We start from the raw sequence: 25,955 nt of genomic DNA, 5'->3' as shown, positions 1-25,955 counted from the left end.
AATGCTCACTGAACGAATCAGTGAACGAATCTGAACTAATAATTTTAGTGAATGAACTGAAAATGAACGAGTCACCTAAATGAACGAAAATTTCCATCACTACTGTGGAGAGAAATATCATAAAATGTTCTGAACAGGGTTCATGTACGGAAACACTAATCACCTGAACGGTGACTTCACAAATTATCATTTACAACAAAACAACATCAATAATATAAGAGCTTGAACCTATATGACATTTTATTAACAAATATTTGAGTAGTGAAAGTTTATATCAGTTTTTATTCTGTGAAAATGCAGAAAATAATCAAAATATTCAGGCACAAAGGATTATGGGTATTTCTCACAACATCAACTAATAATTTTAAGTTAATTTTACTTGAATGTTTTAGTTTAATGGGTTTTGTAAGCTTAAAAGTTAAATCAACTAAACTTTTTAAGCTTTGGCTTCCAAACAGAAAATATTAAGTGATGTAAAGACAATTTCTGGGTTAACAGTGTGCACAGTAACGTCACTTTTATCCACCTGTCCAATCACGATGGAGGAAGGAGGGAAAAATACTATACTGACCAACCAGAAAATACTGTCTCTACCACTGAACAACAACATAAAAGTTAATATTGTCGATTACTGTATATAAAACCGTGTTATCACAGTATGAACATGCATTGATTAAATAAATTATCTGCAAAATCAGATACTTATAGGAGAGTACTTGCGTGATTGTATTGTAGCAAGTAAAGAACAAGCACTTCAAAAGGGCCCTCAAGCACTCATTTTTAGAACAACGCCTGACATGTTTAGCCGCCTTCGGGATTTTACCTCAAGATTGTATACTGTACATTTATATGACCCTATAGCACTGTAAAACCTAACAATGTAAGTCACTAAACAAAATGAGTTTATTTAATTTATTGTTTTTTAAAAAGTTAATTTCACTTAAAAAACTGTGATATGAACTCAAAAACTGCAAATGATTAAACATAACTTAAACCAAATAAGTACTACATTAAAAATTAACTTAAACTGAATAAGCACTGAATAACTGAATCACACATTCTCCCTCACACACACCTGAAGTCAGTGGTGTCAAAAGTATTCATATTCATTACTCAAGTAGAAGTATAGATACTACGGTTTAAAAAGACTTTTGTAGAAGTTGAAGTATCAACTCAAGCTTTTTACTCAAGTAAAAGTGAAAAAGTACTGGTTTCAAAACTACTTAAAGTATAAAAGTAAAAGTAATGTAAGGAAAAAATGTCATTATGGAAAAAAGCCTAGGCCGCGCCACAGGGGCCTTTTGTGTACTACCCTATCTCCTCTAAAACATGTTTCTAAAGGCCATAATAACTATAGTGTTATATTAAAAATGTTAATGTTAAAAAATTTGGGATGCACTAGGGCCAGGGGCCAACATCAGTCCTGGAGTGTCGATGTCCTACAGATTTTAGCTCCAACCCTTATAAAACCTTGGCTACCTGTAGTTTCAGGTGACTTTATAAACCTTTATTAGTTTGTTCAGGTCTGCTTGATTAGACCTGGAGCTAAACACTGCAGGACATCGGCACTCCATGTTGCCTACCCCTGCACTAGGCCATCTGTTTCAACCACATACGGTATATGCCCATTAAAAATGAACGCATTTTAATACAATGCAAACAAATACATTAAAGCAGTGGTTCTCAAACTGGGGGCCACGAGATGGTGCCAGGGGCCCCAGTTTTATAATATTTTATGAAATACATTACTTTATTATAAATTCTGTGTAATTAAACCTCAGAAAAATAAGGCTACTAAACAAAAGCAATACATTGTATAATTTAATATGTTTTGTTTAATTCAAATTGTAAGTTTTAGAATGTTTATGTCATACATTTTCTTTGGGGGGTTGTGAAGGAATCCACTGTACACAAGGGAGGCGAACAAAAAAAGGTTTGATAACCACTGCATTAAAGAACCATAAATGTGTACTACTGAGCATTAACATGTGTTCCATAGAGAGGAAGATATGATGACTAGTTACCTATAAATATTGTAATGCTGTAAAAAGTCAAACTTCAGAGCAGGGCCGCTGCTGGCAAAACTTCTACAGTGGTGCCCTCTTTAGTTAAAAAACAACAAAATCACACACAACTATAGTATGTGTGAGAATAGAAATATGCTATTGTTATCATTTATAATTGTATTTTGACAGCAACACAAACTACAATTATAGCCTATATTCCTGTATCTGTACTTGTGTAGCTAATGGACTTTAGTATACTTTACTTTAGTCAATATAAATCCAAGCAATTATGGAGAATTACTAAATGTCTTTCTTTTAAGTAAATTAAAAGTCAGGTTTAAGGACACAGCTGATGTCTATTAACAAAAGCAAAAGTCGGTATGTATGGTTATGTGTTTGATTGATTTAACACTCAAGCATTCAGCTAAGTAGGTTTTGTTAATGCAAATAAAATGTAAGGTAGTTATTAGCATATACAAAACAACAGATGTCTTTAGCATAGATATCTTTGCCATGCTTCAAAACGCAACGCAGCACAATGTCATTTAAGTTGAACAACTGAAGTTATATGATATAAATTGGTATTGTTACACTATTTAAATCACACAGATGGATTGGTGTCAGCAGACAGCTATACATTTACACAGGTTTGTGAATGTGAACTGACCTGAAAGTGATGCGCGAGTTTTATTTCGTACTTTTCCATTTGAAGACAGAATGCCGCGTTCTGTTACTGTACAAACGGATGGCGGATGATATCAAAGCATCGCGAGAGCAAACTGCTCCGCATGCTTTCTAATCGCTCTCGCGGTTCTTTTATGTTTCTCTGTGCAGCAGCATCGTACAAACCTTTGATCATCTGCAGTCAGCTGGGGGGGGGATTGCGTACAAACCAATAGGGTGTCGGAATGGTGAATGTTTATACTTCTCACCCAACCACAATCGCATTCATCTGGATGATGCAATTTATCAAGATAGGTTTTTTTAACGATGACAAGCCGGAATGTAAAAAAAAGAAAACAAGCCGAAATAATAGAAGTAACGAGACGATTTTTAAAATGTAAGGAGTAGAAAGTACAGATAATTGCGTGAAAATTTAAGGAGTAGAAGTAAAAAGTCGTCTGAAAAATAATTACTCCAGTAAAGTATAGATACCCAAAATATCTACTTAAGTAAGGTAACGAAGTATTTGTACTTCGTTACTTGACACCTCTGCCTGAAGTAAATAATGCCTTTAATTTTGACACGCGCCCATCCCCCACATCTCTCACGGAGTTTCACAGAGCAGCAGCAGCCAGGATACAGACATGAAGCGCTAACAGGTAAGCACTGCAAACTCTTTCAACCTTTTAAAAGCATCTTTAAACTTTAAAAACATGTTGTTTGTCGTGACTCTTCATTGTAATGCTGTCTCGGTTAAGGTAATTTGTGTAATGTTACCACGAGAGAACGCGACATTGACACAGCAATATTTCCCCTGTTTAACTAACATTAAAGGATAATTACGGTATTTAACACTTTGAGTCTCATTTCTGGCTTGTTTTGAATGAACTACAGTAATGGACACTGAAATTTTGACAATGGGTCGTGTCTTGACATTTTGATTCGTTTAGAAGCGTCTCTTGACTGCTTCAGAATGGAAGTCAAGGGCCATGCACAAACATGTCATTAAAACAACACTGGTAACACTTTATAATAACTTCACACTATGAAGCATTAGTAAAGCATTAGTTAAGCATTATTAAATAGTCAATTCATAATTTATTAAACATTAATAGACATTAGTAAATAGTTTATCAATGCTTTATTCTTGATTTATAAGCGTATATATATAATGTGTTTAATGATTGTCTTTTCATGCTTTATTAATTATCAATTCATCATTTCTAAAATAAGTATTACATTATTTACAGACCAGTTTTTAAGATGTTGCCAGTGGTTCATAAGATCATTTAGGAAGTGTAAATAAATTATTAATAAACTATTTAAACATTCATTTATACATCTTATTATTTAGACGTATAGTAATAAGTTAGTCAGTGTGTTAATAAATGCTTCATTAACACATATTCCTACTGTATTCATGATTAATTCAGGTAGTTATAAAACATTTAGAAGTGGTCAGTTAACTATTTTTGTGAGCTCATCTAAAGTGAGGACTATTTATGCTTTGTAAAGCTTTTATAAAGGAGATTTAAAGTCTCCATTATCTTTTAAAAAGGAAACAAACACAACACAGAGTAATACAAAACATGAAACATATTTATTTCAAGATGCAAAAATTACACTGTACAACTGTACACTTCCAACGTGATCTCATGAGAATATGTGTGTATTTTTAAGTTTCAGTGTGGTTGTACCATACGTACATTTACTTACATTTAAATGACAGACAGGACTAATACGTAAAATAATTACGTATTTACAGATTTACAAACGGTACAAATTTGCACATAAGTTATTCTTATTCATAAATATTAAAATTGCGGGCATTAACGTTTCTTACTCATATTAATGACATGTTTTCAGTCATATTGTCTGACTTATTTATTTAAGACAGTTTATCCATTTACTTAATGAAATGATTATGATATTCAGATAATTTTACAATATTTATCATTTTAAAACTTTAAAAAAATAACATTTCTGTATTTATTTAACTATTTTTTAATATTTAGTTTGCCATGACAAACAAAAACGCGTTTTCTCTATGCAATACGTGTCATCTATGCAATACGTTATTATTACTACTAAGCAACAATTACACCAAAATACAACATAAATTCACAAAAGATGTTACTTTTATTCATTTGCTGTAATCCACATCTTTAAAATTCATACGATTCGGAGAAATAGATCCGAATTCAGCCCTCGCGCGTTCGTCATAGGCTAATATAAATTTGATTTCAAATATCGCGCCTCAAGAAGCTTTACAACACATTGCTTTATGGCAGTGATATCAAAAGCTCATTGGCTCTTTGCGTGCCACGTGACATATTTGCGTCATTTCCATTTCCGTTGGTGTACTGAAATGTAAAAAAAAATGCGTCGTGACAGAGGGAAGGCGGATCAAAGTTCTCTTGGATTAAAACTTTAATACTTTTCTTTACTTTACTTCATATACTCCAGAGAGGACCTTGGCATTACAGAACGTTTCAAACATTCCAGACCAGAAGTGCAGATTGTGGACATGTTTCAGTCCATTATACAACTTTTAAAAAAATATTTATAAATTTACTTTCTTTGTTGTTGTTTATTTATTGTATTTTTTATGATATAGCAGAGGTTTATTTTTACTTTGATATGAAGTGTATTATACAGTTTAATTTTTGCATCTTGAAATAAATATGTTTTATGTTCTGTATTACTCTGTGTTGTGTTTGTTTCCTTTTTAAAAGATAACGTAGCCTTTAAATCTCCTTTATAAAAGCTTTACAAAGCATAAATAGTCCTCACTTTAGATGAGCTCACAAAAATAGTTAACTGACCACTTCTAAATGTTTTATAACTACCTGAATTAATCATGAATACAGTAGGAATATGTGTTAATGAAGCATTTATTAACACACTGACTAACTTATTACTATACATCTAAATAATAAGATGTATAAATGAATGTTTAAATAGTTTATTAATCATTTATTAACACTTCCTGAATGATCTTATGAACCACTGACAACATCTTAAAAACTGGTCTGTAAATAATGTAATACTTATTTTAGAAATGATGAATTGATAATTAATAAAGCATGAAAAGACAATCATTAAACACATTATATATACGCTTATAAATCAAGAATAAAGCATTGATTAACTATTTACTAATGACTATTAATGTTTAAAAAATTATGAATTAACTATTTAGTAATGCTTAACTAATGCTTCATAGTGTGCAGTTATTATAAAGTGTTACCACAACACTTAACGTTCATTTTCAAAACTGTGCTACTCACCGAGTGGTCGTGGTGTTCGTTGATGATTAAAAACAAGTTGTGTAGCGAAATACAGTTTCTGTCCTGTTTTATTTGGCATTTTGTAAATTCCACAGACTTCTCTTGGAAGACTCATTGCTCACTGACATATCACTCCGCTGCCGGGAAACGGAAAAGGGGTTTACATGTGGTTGTAGTTTTTTCGCTCGGTTTCTCTCAGAAGAAAATTTTCCCATATTTGATGGCTCAGTGACCACCCTTAGGTTTGAAGTTGAGCTCGATTGTGACTGTCTCTAGACACCGAGTTCCGTTCAGCGTCCTTGTATGGCAAAGTGGTTGTCACCATCAAGTGGTTGGGAGTGTGCTAACGCTTCGGACTAGGGATGTTCACAATGACCGTTTAACCGTTAACCGAAGGTAAGAATTTATGACCGATTAACATTATCAGTTAAAAGAAAAAAATATTTGTTAATGCATAGTGCGTGTCGTCATGAGCCGACAGACATTTCAACACTTTTCTATCTTTAATATGTGAATGTCCTGTAAATGACACAAATTATTGCTGCACTGACGGTCTGATCATTTGTATGAGAAATCATTTGTATGCGTGTTTGGAAGCTGAACGTTAAAAGTAACGTTACCACGTTTATTCATTTTTTTTATGTTGTTGCGAGTACACCACAGTTCTGTAAGTGAAAAAGTAATTAATATTTGTGTTTTTTCTCTTCCAATAAGGACTAACGTTAACTGACTGTCTGTCTGTTTGTTCTCAACCAAACAGTCATTCAAGACCTTTTAAAGGTAACGTTACCACGTTTATTAATTCATTTACTATGTTGTGAGTACACCACAGTTCTGTAAGTGAAAAATTAATTTATATTTGTGTGTTTTCTCTCTCAGTAAGGACTAACGTTAACCGACTGTCTGTCTGTCTGTTCGTTCTCAACCAAATAGTCATTCAAGACCTTTTAAAGGTAAAGTTACCATGTTTATTCATTCATTTATTATGTTGTGAGTACACCACAGTTCTGTAAGTGAAAAATTTATTAATATTTGTGTGTTTTCTCTCTCAGTAAGAACTAACGTTAACTGACTGTCTGTCTGTCTGTCTGTTTGTTCTCAACCAAACGGACAGACAGACCTTTTAAATGTAACGTTACCACATTTATTTATTATCTTGTGAGTACACCACAGTTCTTTCCAGGGGTGGACTGGCCATCGGGAGTTCCGGGAGCAATCCCGAACGGCCGGTCCATTTCAGACCGAACTGGCCGGTGGTCAAAAAGTTTTTTTTTTTAATGCGCTATCGCACCGGCCTGACAGCATGGACAGGACAGGTGCACGATAGTGATGCATTTATTATACACTGAAATAATTTATATTTACATTTAAATATAGGCATATATAAGGGATAATGTAGAGCGAGGCGGTTGTTACAGCGAATACAACTCCGACAGGCTGATCAGGACCCCATGCAAAGCGGAGCTTGAATCAGCCTGACCGGGTTGTATTCGCTATAAGAACAGCCTCGCTCTACATTATCCCGCTTATTACATTGCTACCTGCCAAATAAATCAATAATTTGAAACAAAATATGGATTTAAAAGACAACTAGCGCAGCGCTGAAAAGGGGCAGATCTATATAAAGTAATAGACCCTTTTACAGCCCACTTGATCAAATAGCCTGCGCGCGCATTTTGGCAACAGAAGTGGTGTTGTTTCCCAGTGGTTCTAACGTGTTAGCAACTCAGTAAGTTTATCAAAACAGTTTCCCAGTATCAAAATGTCTGGTAATTGCGTTTGATTGCACTAATAATATACTAATGGCGCTTTTCCATTGCATAGTACCCCACGGTTTAGTTTAGTTTGGGTCGGGTCAGCTCACCTCACTTTGGCGTGGTTAGCTTTTCCATCGAGTTTAGTATCACTTCGGAGTGGGGGGGATTATAGGCGTGTCGTTATATTTACGCTGCCTACTGCTGTGACATCATACACGTGAGAGCGTTGTTGTACATTCCCATACATTCATTTATTTCTCAGTCTGCCACAAAATAAAAATTGGCCACCACAAATAGATGTTTGCACATCGCGTTTATAACTACCTCTGTCTCACATGACAGTTTCTGTTCAAACACCCGACCCGTGGCGTCAGTCGACGGCGCTCCGCTGAGCCTCATTCAAGTTGCAATTAAGCATATATAATGCGGACGTGCACGTCGCGAATGTGCCGCCACAAACTGCAAGTCTGGAAAAAACTGTTATGGTGTCCCGGATTCTCAACCTGCGGATGTTTTTCATCGCTAAAAGGGTGTTTGGAAACTTATAGCAGAACACAGATAACAACATGTTTGCTTGAGACAGCGCAAGCTAGCAGTAAGCTAAAGCTAATATTTACATTATAGCGATTCTCTCAGACCAATCAGTGATCTACAGTGTTTTCGCGTCACGTTTGGTATCAGCTCGGGTCGCTTGGAACCCCAACCGAGGTGGTACGAAAAAAAGTATCGGGTACTACGTACTGCACCCAATGGAAAAGCTCCCAAAAGTAAGCTGACCCGACCCAAACTAAACTAAACCGTGGGGTACTATGCAATGGAAAAGCGCCATAATATACGTATATATGTATCTGGACACTTTATATTTGGCCATCTGCTAACGTCTTCTATTAACTCTATAACACTATAGTACACGGATCTGGTAGCTGTCAACTTGATAAAGTCAACTTTTAAAAATAACTTTCTCTGTCTCTGTTGCTTCATTGCTGATTCTTGCCATACTTCCATTGCCAACATGCGCGTGCATACGTTTCCACGTCATCATTGTGTTCAAACAGTAAAATGGTCTAAGGAATCCCTGTATGTCTGTACATTAGCTGTTAAGGTCAGTGATGGAGAGAGACAGGTTGATGATGACCCCTGCAGTCATATTGATGAGGAGGAGGAAGGAAAGCAGAACAAGAGGATGAGGAGAATGGAACCAGTACAAAAACGGTGATAGGTACAGGGGCAGTGTGCAGGGCTGGGTAGGCAATCATATTACCCTGCTGGAAAAACCAGCATACCAGCAAGACCAGCATATGTTGTGTTTTGGTGCTGGTATGCTGGTGACAACCAGCTAAACCAGCATCAAACCAGCATAGACCAGCATAATTCCCATGCTGGTTTGATGCTGTTTTTTTTCAGCAGGGTAGGCATATCAATCAATCAATCAAAGCTTTATTAAGGACACACAAATAGAAAAATACATCACAATATTACATATTTACATATAGGATAAAATGCAATAGTTCCATATACTATATTATAACCTGACTAAAGCACAGATTGAATTAAAAAAAAGGAATTATTCTTAGTCATATTTATTACTGATGTTCTTCTCATGCATATGTAGCTGTACAATCAGTAAGCAGAGGCAGGGTTCAGCACAGGGGAAGCGGAGCCAGGGAGAGCTGAAAGTGAGTACGTACACACACAATCTCTATTTTATGGGACTGTATTGTAGTTTTTGATTATCTGAGTGGGTATGTGTGAGTATTTGTAACAATTTTATCACTTCAACTGACTGTACACATGACATGCTGGTAGTTAGCAGTATACTGTGACTTATGTGTTCGAGATTAGGTTTTGCTGACCTGGTTGTGTTTAGTGCAGTGGTGACTTGCTTATACAACCTGAGGAGGCAAGTGTTATCCTAAAGTTTCGGTAGCACTTTATTTACAGTAGTGTTTCTGGTTAGTTACAGTATACATACACTATGTATGTATCTGTTATTACCCAGTACTTATCTAAAGTTACATAATAACTACCAAGTATGTACCACTAGTAAGTACAGTAATGATACCAATGAATTACCATGTAGATACCTAAAAGTAAGTTCCACACATTTGCGGGTAAGTACAACTTATTTACCATATATGTACAAGGTAAATACACGTACTGTAAAATAAAGTGCTACCAAAGTTTCTTTAAGGTCTTCAGCATAGTCTGATTCTCTTCATACCATAAAACACTACTAAAATTAAAATAACTGCAAAAAATCCTGCTCGTGCACCAAGGGCACTCGCATAAAAGGCCTCTCCATCTTAAAGTCCCGGGCTGGATTTCAGTCCCAGTACGTCCCTGGTTCTTTCAATGGAAAATTATTATTTTCATATTTGTGTGTGTGTGTGTGTTTTCTTACTGTTTAGCACAAGTGTTTCCCGCACAAGTTTGAATTTCTCTCAGTAAGGACTGACGGATGGCCATTCACTCATAAAACCTTTTATAGGTAATGCTTCCATATTTATTATGTTGTGAGTCTACTTCGGTTCTGTAAGTGGCAAAGTAATTCATATTTGTGTGTTTCTCACAGGTTAGCATGAATGCGTCCAGCATAATTTTGGATCTTTACCATTGAGGAGACTGGCTGACTGTCCTCGAGCAACCATCATTCACATGCAAAAACTTTAAAGTAGACCTGTTTGAGGCGTGACTCACTCAGATCTTTCACCCGGATCTTTAAATTAACTCATGAGTCGCGAGTCTCTAGTGTCATTAACCCGGATCAGTTGAGTCCTACTACCATTCATCCTCTTGAAACATTATTGATGAGACTTCGTTCGCTCTACAGATCCACTCGTAGCCGGCTGATATGCACGAGAACTGACCCGAGATTCTCACTCAGAGCTGGAAACATTGCAAACTCGAGAGACATGCAAATCTGCTTTGACTCGAGAATCTCTCAACTCGTAACCAGCTGATCCGAAACCGGCTGATCCGTGCGAACTGTCTCTGGAGTCAGAGCCGGAACCACTGCAGTTTTGCAGATCTGCAGGAAACATTGCAGACTCGAGACTCACATTGACCCATTTTCTCTAACCATAACGTGGCAGGAAGACTAACCATTTCAGATGTGGTATCGAAGTTTATGAAAAATAAACCCCTTTTCAATGTTTTTAAACTTGACTTAAAAAATTCTATAGATTGTATTTCTGGATTAAAGGGGAATTCAGCATCAAAATGTATGCAATACTTAACTGATTTAATTTTAACTGATAAATGTTGATGTTGAAGATGCGTAGAGCGACTGCCTCCGGGACTAAAGTCAAGTGAAAACGCAGTAAAACTATAACTGTACAATTCTAATGCGTCAATCAATTAAAACAACATATATACACAGACTGACACTGCAAAGTGACCTAAAAGATTTTTTGTTGGAATGGATTGGAACGAATGATGGACATACTCCTCGCTTGTAAGTCACATTGGTCTACTAGTCTACGCCTGTAAGTACTTAAACTGCAAAATATTGCAGGAAATGCTGTAAGTTAAAAGAACATACTGTTATGTAAGGTATTTGCAGTGTAATACATTTTCATGTTACTGTGAGATGCACAATTACCTAACCCTGAGCTTTCAGTTTATAAAGATGACCGATCATGGTGAATGGCACAAAGACTGTCTGTCTGGTGGGGATAGAGGTTGTGCTAATTCTGAGGTCCATTGCCTTTCTTGTGACTCATTGTCACGACTTTAAGTTACGCGAGTTTATTTTCTGCAGAGCATCATATCACACTCAGAAGAACAACATGCAACATGTCCGCAGCATCTATTTGGGAAACCTTTTTACAGTTGCTATTAGTCTGGATTTCAATCCGACTATGAATCTTGAACCAAGCACCATCACGGCGTGCATTTTATAAATTTTAAATGCAAGCAAAAGTTTTGTCACAGTTTATAATGCAGAAGCGGTGTCATTTGCCTGTTTAATTACTAGTTATTAGTAATTACAAATCTGAACAGCTTGAAACAGCCGTCCAAGTTCAGAAATAGATGAGAACACAGGTTGCACTGATTCTAAAATTACATTCTGAAAGAAAGACAAACGTGCCTATATGATTTGCCCGTCTTATAATTTATATTTCTGTCGTTACTGCTGCTTCCTAAGGGGGGACTTATTATGTTTTGGTCCGCAGTTTAAAATTGCACTGAACATGCGCCTTCATAAAGCCTATGCTTAATAAGCAACTTAATAAGCAACTTAAAGGGAACATGTAACGTTTTGTTCATGTTTTACATTTTTAATACAAAAATAGCTTGTGATTAACTCTTTCGCCGCCATTGACGAGATATCTCGTCAATCAAGAGAAAAAGCTTCCCTGCCAATGAAGAGATTTTACGTCTTTCCGCAATACCGCTATTATCCACCAGGTGCAACTATTATCCACCTTCCGCAACTTTTTAAGCCCAGAAGTATTGCCCTATGGCAAGCAGCTGCATGTCCGTGTCTGTTTTAAAGATCGCTCTGAATGGGATCTCTATGAATAGCCCGTCACAAAAATTGAATTATCTCTACTTTGCTCAAAATGTGGTGTTTTTTTGCAGAAACCTACCCATATTCAAAAGCTGATTACAAAAGAACTACTGAAGGTAGGATTAAACGGGTTTTTTTGTCTGTTCTTTCATTTGGTATATTGTAGGTTTATATATTTAAAGAAGAACATTTTCTGGAAGGCATTAAACTTTGGTGAAAATCATGAGCATTTCCATCTGTCTTCCCTGGGCAATGTTTTTCTTTTCTTTTAGGCACTGCATGACGGTCGTTGGCTATGTCTCTCCCCTCCGGTGATGTCATCACAGTAAGTCAAGCTGTGGTGGGGAACGCTTCCCTTCCCCCTTGCTCCTCCCTCCTGCCATGACACCCCTGTTACCTGCTGAAACCGTCTATAAGGATATTGTGGTACAACTAAGTCAATGCAGAGCTAAGGTCTAACAAGACCAAAGCCACAGAGTCCGTATTGAGCATTATTATCTTTCATGACTTTTAAAAGAGCCGATTTAGTTCTGTGACAAGCTTAAAAGCCAAAATGAAATTTCTCATAGATGGAGTTATCAGACAAAAAGACTGAAGTTGGCATAAGACAACTTTCAAGATTTTTGAAAAAAATATACATTTGAAATTGGACAAAAATTACTCAAAATAGTTTGAACATTGTTTATACTCACATGGGGTCAGAGGTCATCGCTCCATTATTAAGATTAGGAGGCTGAACAATGGATTCTTTACTCTTCAAAGAAACACAGCTGAGCTCTGAACATTGTGTTTTGTGGTACTGTACACCGTCCTTTCTCTCCTCATAGAGGCTCATTTTTAAGACTGTAAGTCAAAAAAAGGATATGCATTAAAAACGAAATACTATATATATATATATATATATATATATACATGGGCGTTGGAAGCAAATGAAAAGTGGGTGGGTCCCCACATAACAACCCCCCCCCCCCCCCCCGAAAAATACATTTACTGCAATAGATGACATTTTCATGTTTCCTTTTAATTAGCCTGAACATTTGCGTTTATTAAATTAAAGACAGTAGCCTATTACGGTCGAAATTCTGGTAATAGCCCTTTAAATATTTTGCAAATAATGACAGATGTCATGTTTCATTTATCTTTCTCTGTGTCATTTTTTTATCTACTCTGCTGACAGTAGGCTACAATGTTTATTTTTTATTTTGAGGAAATAAAAGGTAAGAAAAACGAATGAAGGTAAACTGATACAACTTTTGTATACCTTTTTTATTTGTTATATACCCAATCTCTCTTTCTCTCTCTTAGAGAAATATAAATGTGAGATTCTGGAAATGAGATCACTTTATTTTATGGTTTCCGTCGGGAAACAATGCTGTGCTGTCATAAGAGTTTGAGCATGTGTACTTCTAAAACACAATCGATTAAACAGAGGTATGACTTTATGAATTATCTGCAAATGTACCTCGCAAATAATGTTAATACGTGTTCTAAATGAAAAGTAATTGGCTTCTGTAAAAAAAACTTGAAAATTATCCAACGATCGTGCCATAATCAAAATAAACTATTTTACAGCAGTAATAATATTTTAACAAGTAGCCTATACTTTTAACGTTTGAAAGGAACCACATTTAGTGCTGTGTTAATTATCATTAAAAGCAAAACGGGAGTCTCTGTGCCTCCGCGACAGACTTAATTCTTCTGGCATCTCTCCTCATCATCTCCTCTTTTTTTCTTCTGTGTCTTGAACTTGGGGCTCGAGTCCGACCTAAGGTTCGAGCTGCCTTTAAGAACACCAAGCTAAGTTCGTTTACCGTTAATTATTAAGACTAAATGGGCAGGCAAACTCGTGAAACAATGAAAGTAAAATAATCCGCTATAATATGGTTTACACGTCTATAGAAAATATACTATAAATAAAGCAGTTATTAATTTTCCTAATGCATGGTTGTTTGACATTTATTTCTGTTTAAAACGTTAGGCCTATACATTTGGCAATTTAGGTTTTTCAGCACTATGTTCGAAAAGCAACTCAGCGTCCACTCACCCCCCAAATTATGTTTAAAAGCTGAAACGGGTCCGCGGTGTAAAAAAGCAAAGGTTGGGGATCCCTGCTCTAGTGGAATGGATTTGGACTAACAGCGCTTTGATAAGTGAACAGACAAATGCGCTAAATTAGAGAAAAAGTGGGTGGGTCCATTATCATTGGTCTTAAAAAGTGGGTGGGTCCTGTCCCACCCACGTATAATGGTTCCGACGCCCATGTATATATATATAAATATATATATATATATATATATATATATATATATATATATATATATATATCATATAAAAGACAGAATCAAATATTTTATAAAGGTACATCATCCACATCCCTCATCATCCACATCACAAAGAACGCTAACGTCCATTAAGCAACAAAATCTTGCAATTATTTATCAATTTTTAATAAACATACTCTAATTTAAGACAAGGTTAATATTATTTCTTCATACTGCCGTGTACCAAAGAAAATTCCTAAAACGTTTAACCCATTGTTTCTCCATGTCAATCCACCAGGTAAACAAGGTATTAAAATCCTTTCCCAATTTCCAACTTGTAAAGCCTCACTTTTATCCCAATTGACTTTCGATGAAGAAGCATTCTCATGAATCTCGTGTACATCACCATAATTTTTGATAAAAACATTAATGTCATCAGCATATGCAGAAACAACTAAAGGGGAGTCAAACTTACAGCCTAGCAAATTAAAACCTGTCAAAATATTTCTTAAAAGACATAGAAAGAGCTCAATAGCTGATGAGTAAATTTGCCCAGAAATACGACAACCTTGTCTTATTCCCATTTTAACTGATATTGGGCGACTAAGCCCCTTCTCCAGCCTTCACCATACATGAAGCTTTATTATAAAGAAGGCTTACTCAGGATTTAAAACTCTCCCAAATACCAAAGTTTTATAAAACAGTGAACAATAAATTGCGATTGATTCTATCAAAGGCTTTTTCTTGGTCAAGGGATAAAATCCCAACATTCTGACCATACATACACACAAACAAACAGAATTGCTCTCATTAAAAATATATTGATCCATGTGTACAAGCAAACCTAAATAAGGCTTCAATTTATTAGACAAAGCTCTAGAAAGCACTTTAAAGTCAGTACACAAGAGAGCTACAGGTCTCCAGTTTTTTAGATGAGTTAAATCTCCTTTTTCAGGAATTAAGGCTAAAACTGCTCTTTTAGGAAGCAAATTTTCTTTGAAGGAGCTCAAAAGAACTTCATGTAAATTAGCAGTGTTTGGAAGGTTTACTTTCTACATGAACTAGTTCAAAGCGCTGCGCGGGGTCGTATGTAGGACAACTCACAGGTATCGCTCACGGCACGTGCACGTTAAATAGCGTGAGCCTAGTCAGAGTCTATTTCAAGATCCAAAATGTGACCCGTCATGTTAGTTGAGATCACAAAGAAACCTCTCCATGTTTGAGATAGCAGTTTTGTATATTTAAAAGCGTACATTTTGCGGTTGAAATAGGCTTGTTTTTCCAGAGATTCTAGCGTGAAGCGGGGGGCGTCATTGTCTGTGTATATTTACATACTGTATAAGCTTGTGTTTTCGCCTCTGTGACTACTGAATAAGGATAGTTCACCCAAAAATGAAAATAATGTAATTAATGACTTACCCTTATGTCGTTCTAAACCCGGAAGACCTCCGTTCATCTTCGGAACAAAGTTTAAGATGTCTATGTACGGTTTCCATGTCCAGAAAGGTAATAAAAACATCATCAAAGTAGTCCATGGGACATCATTGGGTCAGTAAGAATGTGTTGAAGCATCGAAAATACAGTTTGGTCCAAAAATAGCAAGAATTACAACTTTATTCAGCATTGCACTGCAAAAAATGACTTTCTTACTTAGTATTTTTGTCTTGTTTTCAGTACAAATATCTAAAAATTCTTAAATTAAGATGCTTTTTCTTGATGAGCAAAATGACCTTAGTAAATAAGTCTAGTTTTAAGACAAATAATATGCAATTTAAGTGAAATTGTCCTTAAAACAAGCTAAATTATCTGCCAATGGGGTGAGAAAAAAATTGTGAAATAAGATTTCTTTTTTCTTAAACACTTAATTCAAGCAAAATTTTCTCACCCCATTGGCAGATATTTTTTCTTGTTTTAAGCACAAATTCACTTAAATTGTATATTTTTTGTCTAAAAACTAGCATTATTTTCTTAGGTCATTTTGCTCATCAAGAAAATACATCTTGATTTAAGAATGTTTAGATATTTCTACTGGAATCAAGACAAAAATACTAAGTAAGAAAGTAATTTTTTGCAGTGTGTCTTCTCTTCCGGCTCGAGCGTGAAGTCACTTGACAGTAGTGACGCGGCTGCCCTGTTCCTCAGACATGTTTGCTAAGTTTTTTTTATTTTAAACTTATAGCGTGCGTCTCCACACCCCCAATTTCCATCGACTGTGGAAAGGCTGCGGATCCGCTGCAGAAAGGTGGCGGAGTCAATCGGTTTCCATTTAAGTCATAGCTCCGGCCATCCGCAGCCCTCCGGCACAAATACGCAAAGCTTCTATTTTTGATGGATGCCGGACAACTCTGCAGGGCGGAGCCATGACTTTACCGCGTGATCATACCTGAATTTGTGAGAACTCGTGTTTTTTTATTAAATCTTTGCAATACAAACATTACAAACACACATGGGTCCTCGTCACTTCAGCACGCAGCCGCTTTGCAACAAATACGGAACTGGTGGGTATTGGCGGAGTGCGGAGCCATAACGCAGCGGAGCCGATCTGCAGCCGCTCCGCAGTTGGTGGAAATCCAGCGACAGACTGTAAACGAAGCTCAGGCGCACAAAACAAAATAAAAATAAAAGAAGCTGGGGTGGAACAAATAACAGTCAGCCGCATCGTACGTCACTGACTTTATGCGGTGCCGCAGTTGGAGTACGTCAAAGTACCGCGACTTTGACATTGACGTCATCTCTCTGTCAGTTCTTGCAGCACAGCATGAAGTCAAACACATATAAGTTACACAGAGGTCGTTGAACTCTTTATATAATTGGCTACATGTTTTGTCTATCAATATTTTCTATGAAGTCATTGGCTGACGGAGGAACGAGCGAGCGATTGGTAACATCTCTAAAGGACGTCACATTTTCGACGGCGCTGTTTGGATTATCTATTGTACTACCGCCCTATTTTAAATACAAACTTTGAAGGCGTGTTCATGTGTTTAACGGAACGTAAATTACCGGAGTTTAATCTCATACCCTTACATGTTACGATGTAAATAGTCCTCAGATTGTATATTATATTCTATTACCAGACGTTCATGCGAAATCTGATGTAAACAATAGACTATATATCTATATTTCACGGATTATACGCATTTGTGGACAAAAATGATAATTGGATTATTCACACATCTGAAACAGACTGGATTCGACTTGTGATCCCCACAAAGGTAAAAAAGTCCTGTTTATTTTTGCATGTTGTCACCCGGACTTCTTTCACAAAATACTAAATATGATGTTAGAACATCTGTATCTCAAAACGGCTTTACAGGGGGTATGGCTTAGCTAAATGAGATGTAAATGAGCCCTATTGTCTCTCCAGGCAGGGAAAATCTTCCTCAAATTTCTCAGCATTCTCTTTTTTGAATGTGTTACATTCAAATGGCCACAACTTTTCCAAATCTTATCAGATTTCCATGTGTTACACATCGTTGGAAAGCTTAGAAACTACACTTTCAGAATCTGTGAATAACTCAAAATGCCCCAGATTCGACTTATGTCACTACTTTCCGTGACTGGTCACAAATATGATTTAGCAGCATATGTTAATCATTAACAATTTGGGACAAATATGATGTTATTTAATGTTAAACTATGTGATTGGCACTCTGTGGCGCGGCAGGGATTACAGCAGCATCCAGAGTCAGTGTGTGTGTGTACATTTATAGAACATAATGTGTTTGATTTTTAGATACATGACGCGATGCAGCACTTCTCGTCCGGTGTGCGACCCCCTTTTAGTTCATTGTGCCATTTTAGGTTTGCAATGGATGTGACTAAAGCAACAATGCTTATAAAAGTCAATACTAAGTCTATCAATTCCAGGTAGCCTACACGCCCTGAATTCTCAGACATGACATTCTCTGATTTTTCACATTAGATTTCTCCAAATCAAAGCAAAACTTGAGGCATCCATGTCTTTTAACTGGATAATCTTGACCTCACCAGGGCTTAAACTTTTTATTGTAGCATAGAACTTAACGCCATTCTTTTCTTTTGTAGGCTTTGTTACTTTAAGCATTTACGCCATTTAAAAGCTCATTTTCAATTTGTCTTATAGATTGTTCAACCTCATTTATGGCCTGTTTTAACACAACAGTATAAAAAGAAGTACCATAAAACTTCAAATAATAGTGCTGGCTTTTATTTTCCCAAACCTGTCATCACAAAAGGCGTCTATAAGAGACAGGCTTTTAATTGAATTGTTTAAGCATGACAGCAGAAGGTTACCACATATTATGTTTTATTTCTTATTTGAATGTGTTTAACAAATTAGTTTGTGTAAGAATAACAGTCTAAAATTATTGGCAGCATAAATAAAGAATAAAAAATGAAATGATGTGACTGCAATGGGCAAAACAATATACTGGTAAGTTAACAGTTATATCCTTTGAGCATATGAAGTTGTTGCCCGAAACACATCAACAAGAAAGAATGAAGCTTAGGCTACCCTGCAAAACAACTGCAATCATGTGATAGAAAATTACTCTAATTATCACTATTATCATCATCACTGCAATCATCATCAACAAGTTAATTGGCGAATTCCTCTTCTCCCTTTCCGGCCTCCGCTAACTCTGCTCGCCTTGCTTGTACTAACAGCTCCCACCCAGATGCGCATGGCTCTCCCTCTTTGAAACAATGGATAAGGCAGAGATGCTCACAAGTCTCTGAGCTCGAGTCCAAGTCAAGTCCAAGTCAAGTCTCAAGCCTCTGGCTAGAGTCCAAGTCAAGTCTCAAGTCTCGTTGTAACAATACCTAGGACATACCTTGTGCACTGCGCACAAGCATAGCTTGGAGGATTTTTTCAGCATCTCCGTATCCAGCTTTTCCCACGCTTGAAGTACCACGGCAACCAACAAGCAGCGAGCTGGAGCCCTCATATTTCCTCCAGCAGTGTACTCTTTGTCCACATCCCCTGTCATCCAGTTGTCATAGGACTCTTGCAGGCTGGCTTTGAATGGTTGGTTCCATACAACATCAGGGGCCTGTATGTACTTTGTACAGCAACCGGGAATCACTGGCATGGTTCTGTTGTAGCCCTTTTTGAGCTCAGTTTCGGTTGCTGTGCTGATATGACAACGATATGAATCCCTGGCTAGGAGACGAGGGGCGAAGTTGAGCGCTCCCACCACTCTCTGAAGCCAGTCTGCAGTCAGCTCTTCATTCATCCATCCATTTTTGGACGTGGCGGTCACCACACCAATGATATTTTGCATTGATTTCACCTCCTTGATCCCCCCTTTGAAGAAAACGTAAGGTTTCAATTTGGTGCGTCTGCTTTCGCAGCTAACACCACATTTAAGTGGCTTTTCTAATGGCCCGTGGTTTTCAGTGGAACACTGCGTGCACCTCTTGCATCCACCGTTTTAGAGCCCACCATATCAAACCACACTGCTGTTTTGTCCATGGGTATAATGTTTTAAAGTAAATACAACATTTTGAGTTTTGAAAAACAAATTTCTGCTCTATGCTATATAAAATTATCCATAACATCGCTGCTCCTCCTCTGAGAAAATTTGTCACATTATATTCAGACAGACTTAATAGAGTCACACGGTCGACAGCCAGAGGAGAGTGCAGCGTTCCAAGATGCAGAACCAATTATGGTCAACATTCGTTCTTTTATAAAGCAGCAAGTTTTTGTAACACTCTTCCAAATGAAATTATTTCATGTACAAACTATAGTACTTTTACACGCCTGACCAAACAGTGGTTATTAACAAAGCAAACTTGTAAGCACTGAATGATTGTGATAACAATAATGTAGACTGTGAGTGAGTGCTAAATTCATGAAGTAGAGAGTGATTTTATGATGTGAGAGTGAAGTAATGTTTTTTTTTTATAATTTCTGTAAATCATGATGTGAAGAGTGTTTTTAATGAGGTGAGTGAAATAATGCTTCCATGTATAATACTGTATATATTTTATGACCTTATGTAAATGTAACATCTGTCTAGGGACTGCAGGTGGAAATTAGCATTTCTTTGCTATAACCTGGCACATGACATCTCTTCTTTTCTTAGATTAATGTTCCCTGTGCATTGTCCCTGATTAAGTATGTAAAATAAACTCATTCATTTAACATTTAACTTGTCATCTTGTTGTAATTTCAGCATAAAGATGAAAAAATACTCCATATATAGATAAAATGGAAGCATATAAAGGTAAACAGTACTAGGCCATGAATTGAGTCCCATGGAAACCAGATCTTAACTGAAATTCATCTGAGGAGTGGGAACCAAGACAGACAGAATACCTCTTAGTTAAAAATGAACAAAATCATTCCAGTACTGTATACCCCAAAATGCCCACACATGCTTCTAAGCATTCTTTAAGGATATTGTGGTCAACTAAGTCAAATGCAGAGCTAAGGTCTAACAAGACAGAGTCACTAGTGAGTATTATATCACTCCCCTTAAGAAAGGAGACATTTCACAAGACTTTTTTAAGATTTTCAGTTCCAACCCCAATCAAACACACCTGAACTTGCTAATCAAGTTGTTCAGGGCTACCTAAAAATTAAAAGCAGGTGTGCTGGAGTAGGGTTTGAACTTAAATATGCAGGCTAGGTGCCAACCAGGAACACCAGGAAGTAGAGTGAGGTATCAGGTAAAATCTGCATGTAGTGTAACAGATTAAAATTTTGTTGTTTTAAATGTTTATAAGATGTTCTATTAGTCTTTAGCTTTTTGCATCTCTATAACTTTAAACAAAGCCAGGAAAGCTCAGATTCGGCACACCTGTAAAAGTTTTCCTCTTTTTAAGTGATTACTGTATGAAGGGTAGTTAACTGAATGTTGATATTAAGTTCTCCATTGGATTAGAGACATATAAAAACACAGTTCCTTCTTCCTTACATGATATTAAACAGTTCTGTGTTTAGGAATAAATTAGTTCTGTATTTTCCAAATAAATAGAAATGTTGAAACCAGGTATTTTAAAGTAAAATTGGTAGGTACATTTTCTGAAGAAAATGTAAAGTGGTGCCTGCTGTGTCAAAATTCGGGATTCAAACTGGTACAATAATGTTAACATGTTTCAGAAGAGCCCACTCAGGATACCTCTGTTTGATTGCTAGGGAGTACATTGGCATCCACCAGTGATTATACGCCAAGGCACATGTTAAATGATCCAACCTCTATGTTCATAGGCTACCTGCCAATTTGAGTGATATGCCATGTCTCTATGCAACCCATTCTCACAAGATGCGTACAAATGACACGCAGTGTGATTATCGTGCAATAGATACGCCAAATTCCGCTTTTGCGTGCATATGATACGCCAGTCCTTCCTATTCACTTATATGGCGAATCGTTTCATGTCGTTTTATTTATTGTTTTCTCATTTGTTTTCTGTTTTTTAAACCATTTTCGATTGGGTTTAGGGTTAGATTTCAGATTTGTTTAAGCAGGTTATTTAATATTCAGGTTTCTATATGTTTTGTCTATATTTAAGCCATGGTCGCTTGGAGTTGGGGTTAGAGATGGGGTTTGGGTTAGGATGTCATTTTTAAATAACAAAAAAGTTGTTCTAACCCTAAACCCAAGCGAAAATGGTAAAAAAACAGAAAACAAATGAGAAAACAATAAATGAAACGACAGGAAACGATTTGCCATATAAGTGAATAGGAAGGGCTGGCGTATCATATGCACGCAAAAGCGGAATTTGGCGTATCTATTGCACAATAATCACACTACGTGTCATTTGAACGCTTTTTGGTGAGAATGGGCTGCTATGACATTCAGATTTGAAGAATCTATTGGTAATATGGGGAAATGGTGAATTTATTTTATTTTATGACTTTATTTTGAATTTTTCATATATGCTACTTACCTGATGAAAGTGTATATTGTATATGTATACAGTCGATGTCTGTCAGCAAATATAAATATAACACATCACTTTAATTTCCGTATACATACTAAGCTATTAATAGGAAAAGTGCATCTGATTTAATTTGGTTATCCTTGCTTCAAAGCAAGTAAAATAATCTCAGTAAGTGGGAAAATACCCAGTTGTTTCAGTTATAGGATCAATAACATTTGCATGCTGTAATTTTAAGTGATGTATCGTTACACCCTTGTTATAATATAATAATAAATATACCCATATTATATTTTGACTCTGTAACCTTTTTAGTTTTAGGCTACAGCACGTAATTTAAGTCAAAACATATACATTTCATTTCAGATAAAAAGTCATGACAATGCATTAGCAAATTTTTTTGGTCTTCACAGTCTTACAAATATAGCTGTTCTACGTGATATATTAAAATCATCAAAGCCTGCAGCAAAGAGTTTCTTCAATATAACTTAACAGTAAATTAGTTTTTATAAGCCAGTTACTGTTGTGTTGTTAACTTTAAACTATATGATGTAGCCAACCTAACATTATAGCTGGCAACCTTCTTAACTTTATTTGAAATGCATGGGTCACGTTTTAAAAAACGTTTAAACTCTTGACCACATGTTTTTTTATTCTTTTAGACATGTTTTATCTTGATATAACAATTTTTATACATATACATATATACACTACTGTACATATTGGCATATAAATATGATAAAATGATAACTGCGAACTGTTAGACAAAGTTCCCACCTGTTGAAATCATATAAAAGACAGGATATAATCTGATAAGTACATACTTGAAGACTTTACATACCTTATTACGTCAATATTTTTCCCCTGCAAAGTCTGTGTTGTGTTTTCATAAAATGTTGTCCTTTCTACAGGTTAAACAGAATTTTGATTTCCGTCTGTGAGTGAGTAAATAAGCTGCTGTTCACGAGAGAGAGGGAGAGAGAGAGAGAGAGAGAGAGAGAGAGAGAGAGAGAGAGAACCTGTTTCAGGAAAACTATATTTTCCGGAAGTCTGGTGTACAGGCTTAATACACCCACTATCCACCTTTTTTAATGTAAATGTGGGTGTCACCATCTTTGAGCTCTTTTGTATAAGACTTAAGAGTAGCTGGGTTATTTAATTATATTAAATAATTTAATAATTTAATTATGTTTCTTTCAAAACAGATTACAGTATAGAATATATACAACATTAACTGCTGAATAGTTGATGTTTATAATAGTTCTTAATGTTTTGCACATATTTTTGTTATGTTTTAAATTATAAAGGAAATCATTTCCTAAGTCACCAGGTCATCTCTCCCTCTAGTGCGTATTAAGCAATGTAATATAATATAATACATTCATCTACCACAAACTAAAAAAAATAACTAAATAAATGTAATTCATGTTTATTGGGTTTGTTTGTACTTGTTAAATAAATCATAATGTCAGTGGCGGCCGGTGACTTCTTTTTTGAGGGTGCCTGATGAGAAGTTTGTCTCAACATTTATATAGCCTGCCATGTGTGTGGCTCGTCATTTCAAAATACGTGTTTGGTGCATCATGTGAACCTATGTGCATCACACATGATGTCAAAATACAAGCCTGCTGCAGACGATTCGAAGGGGTTTATGATAAAAGAGACACTCGTGTTTGCCAGATACTCACTTTAACGCATATGTTATCAGAGTTTATTACACGGCTCTCTGGAATGCTTGATTCTGATTGGTCAGTTGAGACATTTGCAGGTTCATTCTTTTCAAATAATAACCACTCCAAAGTAATAACGCATAGCCAGTACTACTTGTACGATTAAAATCGCTCCGCGCCAATAAAGATCAATAAAGATTACTGTTTGGCGCCATCTTGTGACAAACACTGGACAACCACGACAAGACACAGAGAGCTTACTGAGACTGAACTTGACAAAATAGAGCATGACAGCTACGAAGCCAACACACAAAAAAATACAGAATGGGCATTAAAACTTCTCAAAGACTGGCTAAAAGAGAAAAAATGGAGACAAACAAGTATGAAGCAGAGGATCTTAATAAGGTATTACGATCATATTATGCATCTGTGCAAAGTTTCGCGGAAGGATAAAAATGTTAATTTAAAACAAATATGCCAATAAAATGTTTCAAATTCATATTCATAAAATAAGCCCCTTCAGTGTGATACAAGATCACACTGTCGGGGCTTATTTCCCAATAACTACCGGCTGCCTTTACATTATCCCTTACTTAGTGTTAAATTAGTGTCTTGTGGGTATTTCTCTTTTATCATAAACCCTTTTGACACGTGTGCAGCAGGCATGTATTTTGACAAGACACATGATGCACATGGTTCACATGACAAAACAAACACATATTTTGAAATGACGAGCAACACACAACACTCCGAACACATATTTGAAATTTGCGCCCATCGACAGAGAAGTCACCAGCCGGCAGCCAGCACTGCATGTGTTGAATGAGAAAGATACTGCTGCTGTCAGGTGGAAGCACTACATTTATATGATAAGCTTGATATGTAGCTATAGGAACTCAAACATTAAAACAGTCAATTAAAAATGCCCTTTTATAAAAACTCACTCCAGGGGTACAGTTGTCACATTTTAAACATATGCATGAAAAAGGTAAAAACACAAATTCCTTTCATGTACAAACAACCCATCCTCATGCCCGTGGCGTCAATATTTGACGCACTTGACCATGCGTCAATATGTTACGCGGAGGGTATACCTTTCGCGTCATTTTTTGACGAACTGGGGACTTCAATACTATTACGTCCGTTGCATTCTCTTCTCCTATTTTCTTACCATTTTCGCGTCGGTTTAGGGTTAGATTTACATAATGACATCCCTACCCAAACCTAACTCTAACCCCAACGCCAGGTGACAACTGTGTCTAACCCCAACGCCAGGTGACAACTGTTTAAACTGTTTAATTTCGCGTACACTGTTTAATATGCGTAATCTAACCCTAAACCGACGCGAAAATGGTAAGAAAATAGGAAAGAGAATGCAACGGACGTAATAGTATTGAAGTCCCCAGTTCGTCAAAAAATGACGCGAAAGGTATACCCTCCGCGAAACATATTGACGCATGGTCAAGTGCGTCAAATATTGACGCCATGGGCATGAGGATGTGTAGGTACAAACACTCAACTAGCTTTCCACTGTACAGATACTGGTATGGCTTTATGCTTTTATAGTTGCGCATCAAAGACCCGTCAACTCCGAGCAACAACACAAAATAGTTAACGATGTATCAGTTCATTTCTTAATTTCATCCTTCCACTGGATTATACATGGCAGGTGTAGTATATATTTACCATAACTGTTTTAATCATGTTTTGTTCATAACGACATTGCTCTAACGACATTGTTTTTTACAGGCCAGCTATTAAAATGGAAGTCTTGCAAAAAAAAACCCGAAATATGTCACATCACCTGTGTTTTAAAAAAGCGTGAATACGAAAGTGGAGGCAAATGTGACACCAATAGTTACCAAAGCATTTGTGTGAACAGTAATCTAGGGAAGACTTTCTGTTAAATACTTCTTAATGGTT

The 25,955-nt window shown here is 36.3% G+C and overlaps 1 protein-coding gene and 1 long non-coding RNA gene across 3 annotated transcripts in view; one reads left to right on the top strand and one right to left on the bottom strand.

Moving 5' to 3' along the window:
* The window catches only part of LOC135772947 (protein NLRC3-like), a 121,898-nt gene extending 98,232 nt beyond the window's left edge, over nucleotides 1–23,666 (bottom strand). The window contains exons 1-2 of one of the 2 annotated variants that reach the window (XM_065286542.2): nucleotides 23,204–23,666; nucleotides 12,922–13,072 (exon numbers count right to left, since the gene is read on the bottom strand). In XM_065286542.2, the coding sequence (XP_065142614.1) occupies nucleotides 12,922–13,064 (143 nt within the window). In that variant the 5' untranslated portion in view covers nucleotides 13,065–13,072; nucleotides 23,204–23,666. The remainder of the gene's footprint in view (nucleotides 1–12,921; nucleotides 13,073–23,203) is intronic. The other variant, XM_073812976.1, reaches the window with a different exon arrangement.
* Nucleotides 23,667–24,746: 1,080 nt separating this feature from the next.
* LOC141281334 (uncharacterized) lies at nucleotides 24,747–25,816 on the top strand. Its single transcript, XR_012335584.1, has 2 exons — nucleotides 24,747–25,043; nucleotides 25,538–25,816. It is a non-coding gene; the product is annotated as an uncharacterized lncRNA (long non-coding RNA).
* The last annotated feature ends 139 nt before the right edge of the window (nucleotides 25,817–25,955 follow it).

This window comes from Paramisgurnus dabryanus, chromosome 21 (assembly GCF_030506205.2).
Source record: "Paramisgurnus dabryanus chromosome 21, PD_genome_1.1, whole genome shotgun sequence".
Classification (NCBI taxonomy): Eukaryota; Metazoa; Chordata; class Actinopteri; order Cypriniformes; family Cobitidae; genus Paramisgurnus; species Paramisgurnus dabryanus.
This window is presented reverse-complemented; position numbering and strand designations above follow the sequence as displayed.